The sequence below is a fragment of the Bison bison genome, unplaced genomic scaffold, assembly GCF_000754665.1.
Source record: "Bison bison bison isolate TAMUID 2011002044 unplaced genomic scaffold, Bison_UMD1.0 scf7180017864144, whole genome shotgun sequence".
In the NCBI taxonomy this organism is placed as follows: Eukaryota; Metazoa; Chordata; class Mammalia; order Artiodactyla; family Bovidae; genus Bison; species Bison bison.
The window spans coordinates 1,930,430-1,936,025 of record NW_011494716.1 but is presented as its reverse complement, the minus strand read 5'-3'; the positions used below and the strand labels follow the sequence as shown (position 1 = coordinate 1,936,025).

General features: G+C 60.5%; 1 protein-coding gene across 1 annotated transcript in view; it reads right to left on the bottom strand.

Moving 5' to 3' along the window:
- Positions 1-134: 134 nt before the first annotated feature.
- LOC104988919 (chromosome unknown open reading frame, human C16orf96) overlaps positions 135-5,596 on the bottom strand; it is a 34,723-nt gene continuing 29,261 nt past the window's right edge. The window contains exons 13-16 of the mRNA XM_010840409.1: positions 5,200-5,380; positions 4,994-5,096; positions 1,198-1,278; positions 135-364 (exon numbers count right to left, since the gene is read on the bottom strand). Of these exons, the coding sequence (XP_010838711.1) occupies positions 135-364; positions 1,198-1,278; positions 4,994-5,096; positions 5,200-5,380 (595 nt within the window). The remainder of the gene's footprint in view (positions 365-1,197; positions 1,279-4,993; positions 5,097-5,199; positions 5,381-5,596) is intronic.

Below are 5,596 nucleotides of genomic sequence, written 5' to 3'. Positions count from 1 at the left end.
AGCTACTGGGTCAAAATGAGTCCCTTGTGGAGACCCCTCCCTTAAGCCCAGGACCCCCGCACCTTGCCCAGGGCAGTGTCTCTGCCTTGCGGGGGAGGGTGGAGATGCCGGTGGGGAGGGGGCGGGCGCAGGGCTCACGGGTTGCTGGGCTCCTTGGCGGACTGCAGGCTGGCTCGGGACTCGAGGCGCAGGGACCGTGGGTGCCTGGCAGCCCCTGGGGCCGGCTGGGGGCCCAGCTTGGGGTCCTGCAGAGATGGCGTCAGTGGTGGCAGCAGCAGCACGGGCGGGAGAGACGGAGGCCGAGCGGGCATCGTCGGCAGAGGGCCCGAGGCGGCTGAGCCCATGCTGACGCGGGGGGGCAGGGCTGCAGTGGGCGGGAGGGGCAGGAGAGACCCACGAGGTGTCCCAAGAACATTCTGGAGAGAGGCTGGCCCGACGGGGCCATCCCCTCTAAGGAAAAGAGAAGCCCCAAGACTGGGAGTGTTCACCTCTGATCACCCAGCCAGGGCATCTGACACTTCCTGGGTGGGGGTAGGAGTATCCATCCTGGGGGATGGGTAGTTTCATCTATCCATCCAAGATAGATGAAACCAGAGGTGGACGAGGACATGGAGCAGGGCAGCCTAGAGAAAACGAGGCTTGGAGGCCGGGATTCCCCAGTTCAAGGTCGCTGTGCCTCAGCCCCCCTGCTGTAGCGGCCTCCCCAGCCGGGACAGTAGATGAGATAAGGATGGGGTGAGGTGAGAGTGGAGGAAGTACTCTGTGTGCTGTAAAACGCGCTCAGGTTGGTGATGAGACTCGAGGAGTCGTGACCTCAGCTGCCCCCCCACCCCACCCCCCTGACTCGGCTCTCGGTTCCCCAGCGGAGAGGCCCGAAGGAATGAATGGGCACCCTTATCCCAGCCCTGCAGCCAGCTCGACTCCGGGAATACAGACTCCAGCCCTGGGCCCCAGGGATGGCACCTGGACCAGGAGGCCTGGCTGGAGGGTGAAGCTGGAGCCCTGGATGGCTGGGAGCCCCTGCTCAGGGCACTGGGTGCCAGGAGGAGGTTGCTGAAGGGACCTTCTCTGGCCTTCTGGGTCTGGGCAGGGGAGAGATGGGTGAGGTGGGGCTGGAAAGCCTGAGGCTGGGAATGGGGGCCCAGACACGCTACTGGAATCCCGGCTGGGCCAGGGAGCTGGGGGGCAGCTACTCACCGGAGGAGATGGCACCAAATAGGGTGCTCAGGCGGGCACCCTCATGCGGGCTTCGGGCTGGGGGATGTGGGACCTTCACAGCTTAGCGGAGAAGAAAGGGGAAGAGACAAGCGTGGGTGGGGGCGCCCCCAGGGCTCTGCCCACCTGGAGGCCCACATCCCGTCCTCTGGTGCCCACAAAGGCCCTTCACTCCAATGGGACCTGCCCTGCGGCCCCTATCCCGCCTCTTCACACACCCAACCCCCACCTACTCGTGCAGGGAAGCCCCTTCTTCCCTCCCCGCCTCCCCTTCTCAAGGCGGAGGTGTTAGGAAAACCCTTTCTGAAAGTAACTCAAGGCCAGGGAGGAGAGAGCCCTTATTCTAGCGTAGACAGATGGAGGCTGCCAGTTCTTAGCGACTCCCACCAGGGCCGGCCACCGCAGTGCCCCGCTCCACCTCCCTGTCCTTCATCTTCTCTGTGAGCACTTTTTTTTAAAGGTATGTACGTGCTGAGTCACTTTAGCCGTGTCCAACTCTTTGCAACCTCATGGAAATAGCCCGCCAGGCGCCTCTGGCCATGGGATTCTCCAGGCAAGAATACTGGAGTGGGTTGCCGTTTCCTCCTCCAGGACATCTTTCAGACCCAGGGATCAAACCCACGTCTCTTAGGTCTCCTGCATTGCAGGTGGATTCTTTACCACTAGTGCTACCTGGGAAACACTTTTTTGAGGTAAAATTCACATAAAATTAATTATTCAAAGTGAACACTTCGGTAGCATCAAGTTCATTCACAAGGCTGTGTGGCCGCCATACCCATCCAGTTCCCGAACATCTCATCACCCTTAAAAGAGGTTGGTACCCATGAGTGAGTCACCCCCGTTCTCCCCTCCCCTGAGCTCTGGCGACCACGAACCTGCTTTCCGTCTCGAGACCTGCCTGTTCTGGACACTTCATAGGAGGGCGTCGCACAATACATGGCCTTTGGGGTCTGGCTCCATCCTTCACCCTTTCTGGACGGGGGTCCAGCCAAGAATCTCCATGGCCGGCCTCCCAGACCAGAGGCCAGTGCATGAGGTGGGAACGTGCAGGGAAGAGGCCGTGAGAGTGAAGGTGCTGGAAGGATGAGGGGGTGAGGAGGGGTCAACGACGGCCATCCACCCAGGGCTGGTGAGGACAGCAGCCAGACTGGTGAGGCGCCTCCGCCTCCATCTGTGACCCAGCCACCTCTGCCTACCTCAGCCCTGCCTATTCTCAGCCCTCCCTGCACTGAGACTTCTCTGGAAGTCCAGCCTCCTGTTGGGGGCACTGTTCACTAGGCACCAGGGGTTCCTCTGGCCCGCCTGAGATCCTGGCCACAGTGTGGGCATCGGAGGGGAGGGCACAGGCTGGCGGGACGGCCCTCAGTGGCCCTGCGGGCAAAGGACAGATGGACGCATGAGACCAGGCTGGCCCTGGGCAGGGTTCGCGTCACCTAGTTTAGGTTTAGGTTCTGGGTGTGTCTTGGATTGGGCTTCCCAGGTGGCGCTAGTGGTAAAGAACCTGCCTGCTAATGCAGGAGATGTAAGAGACACGGATTTGATCCTGGGTCGGGAAGATCCCCTGGAGGAGGAAATGGCAACCCACTCCAGTATTCCTGGCTGTGGAGTCCCATGGAGAGGACCCTGGTGGGCTACAGTCCATAGGGTCGCACAGTTAGACAAGACTGAAGCGACTTAGCATGCCCAAATATTCTTTCGAGTAACAAACGAGCAATAACACAACCTGGTCAAAAAAATCCAGCCACAGGCAGGTTTTAAAGTGATCCCAATTGCCAGTTAGACTTTGTGGCCCCCAAGCAAGATAAAGCAATGAGGCGTCCTGGTTCAGTCCTGCTTTGTTGCGTGGAACTGGAGGGGAGAAAAGCCCCTTGCTCCGGTGACAGTCTGGGGCAGCTGGGTGGAGGGGGTCACCGTCTGACCGATGATGGGGGACGAGGGTGGGGTCTGTATGTCACTCTGGCCCCTCCACCAAAGGGGAGCAGGCAAGCAGCCCTCACTTGCTCGTTTGTGCAATGCCTCCCTGGCTCTTGCAGAGTGAAAGGAGGCAGTGCAGGGCGTGGCAAGGAGTTGGATTCATTAGAGACTTCCCTGACAGTTCAGTGGTTAAGACTCTGCGCTTCCACTGCAGGAGGCGCGGGTTTGATCCATGGTCAGGGAACTAAGATCCCGCATGCCATGTGGCGTGACCAAACAGAATAAATAAAAATATTTTTAAAAAGAAAGAAGTTGAGCCCATTCAGTGTTCGCCACCGTTGCTGTCATCCTGCCTGGTGGTCCTAGAGGCCTGGCCTGAGTCTCTTTCTGATAGTCTCTTTCCCTCTCCCGGGGCCTGGAGCAGCCAAACCTTGTCCACATGGAGCTGTTAACACTGCAAGGGTGACATGCATGGTCTGGGGAAATAAAGGGCTCGAGATGTGTCCTGCCCCACTGGATCAGGGCAGGGGCCTGTGGTGGGTTGAATGGCAGCCCCCCCAAAAGACATGGCCCCCGGAACCTGTGAATGTGACCTTGTTTGAAGAAAAGGTGCCTGCAGATGTAAATAAGTGAAGGATCTTGAGATGGGAGGAGGAAATGGCAACCCACTCCAGTATTCTTGCCTGGAAAATCCCATGGACAGAGGAGCCTGGAGAGGGTTGCAAAGAGTCGGACGGACGTGACTGAGCAACTGAGCACACACACTTCTTGAGGTGAGGCCATGTGAGTTAAGAGACAGAAGGGAAGAGACACGGGGAGAAGCCACTCAAAGACAGAGGCAGAGACGGGGGTGATGCAGCCACAAGCCCAGGAATGCCTGGGCCCAGAAGCCGCAAGAGGCAGGAGCGGTCTCCCACTGGGGCCTTAGGGGGCGCACGGCCCTGCCCACACCCTGATTTGGGATGTCTGGCCTCCTAACTGAGAGAGCTCACTGCTGTCCTCTCCAGGCGCCCAGCCGGTGGACGTCTGTTGCGGCCAGGGCACTGAAGCAGGCCGCAGTCTTCTCCCGCACACCAGGGCTTAGGTGTCTCATGCTTGTTCTCAAGTCAGTGGAGGCAAATGGGGTGACGGGGGACACCACAGCCGGGACTCTGTGGCTCCTGGACGAACCCCACTAGGGCAGTGTGTGGAGCCCCTCTTCCCAGACAGGGGAACCTCAAAGGCACAGAGAAGGTGCCCCTTTGGGTGCTTCTGGCCCAGTGCTGGAGCTGAGTCCCCAGGGTCCCCAGCCAGAGCCAGCTGGAGCCAGAGCCACAATGGTGCAGCAACCGGAGTGACTCATTCCCCGTCTCCCTCGGGCCCAGCCCTCCCTGACCTGTGACAGTCCGGACACAGGCCTCCCGGCCTGTCCTTGTCTTCTCCTCATCACGCCCGACCCCGGCCCAGGTAGAGTCACCTTCCTGAGTTCCCAGCCGGGCCTGCCTCGCACCCAGCACAGCTCCTTTGCGGCTGCTATTGCCCGTACCCCCTCCCCAGAGCACTCTCGTCCCAGCTGATTCCTTCATCCAGCGAAGCTCTCTTCCCTTTTCTGAGGCCTCGGGACAACAGCCTGGGACCTCTCCCTTGGACCAGTGTCCCTGTCACGACTCTCCCATCGTACCCAGCACTCCAGGGAGGCCCTCTGGTGCCCTTCCCCAGCCACTCCCCAGTACACGCCTGGAGCCACGTTTGCCAGCGGCTATGTGAAGAGCCCCCGTCACAGGTGTTGCCAGCTCTGGGTCCCACCTGTCTCACACGGGGCCTCACGCTGCCCAGCAAAGGCAGACCCCAGGCAGGGGTGCCCAGGCAGGCTGACGCTCCTCACCCGCCAGCTCCTTCTCCGCACTGGTCAGCGGCCGCGTCTTGTCCTTGCTGGTCATTCGGCCCTTGTACAGGATCCCGTCCACTCCCAGGAGGTCCACCTCGGCCTGGTTAAGGCAGCCCAGGCCCCAGGTCAGGGAGTGTCCACAGGGGCAGCAGGGCCCGCCTCCCTGGGGGTCACCCACCTCCAGGGGCTGTGGCCTGACTCACAGAGTCATAGTCCAACAACTCAGGGTCCCCATAGGGGTAGACTGTCGACAAGCCGTATGGCTTGAACTCGAGGTTGGTGTCGTTTCTGGGGCCATCACCCCAGTCCTGCGGGGGGCCCAGTGAGTCTAGGCTCCTCTCAGGGACTCCGAGGTTCTGCAGTTTCTGCAGCTGCTGTTGTTCCCTGGGGGCAGGACAGGGGGGTCAGCAGCTACCTGGAGGCACCTCCGCCCCAGAGGAGCCTCAGGTTGGGTCCCAGGGCCTGGCCAATAGCTGGGGAACTCTGGACAGACAGACACCGTTGGGGCAGAGAGCAGAAATTGAGAGCTGTGTTCCCCGAGACCTGGGGCCCTGGTCTGGCCTGCCAAGAACAGGCTCTTAACCTCTTTTTTTTTTTTTT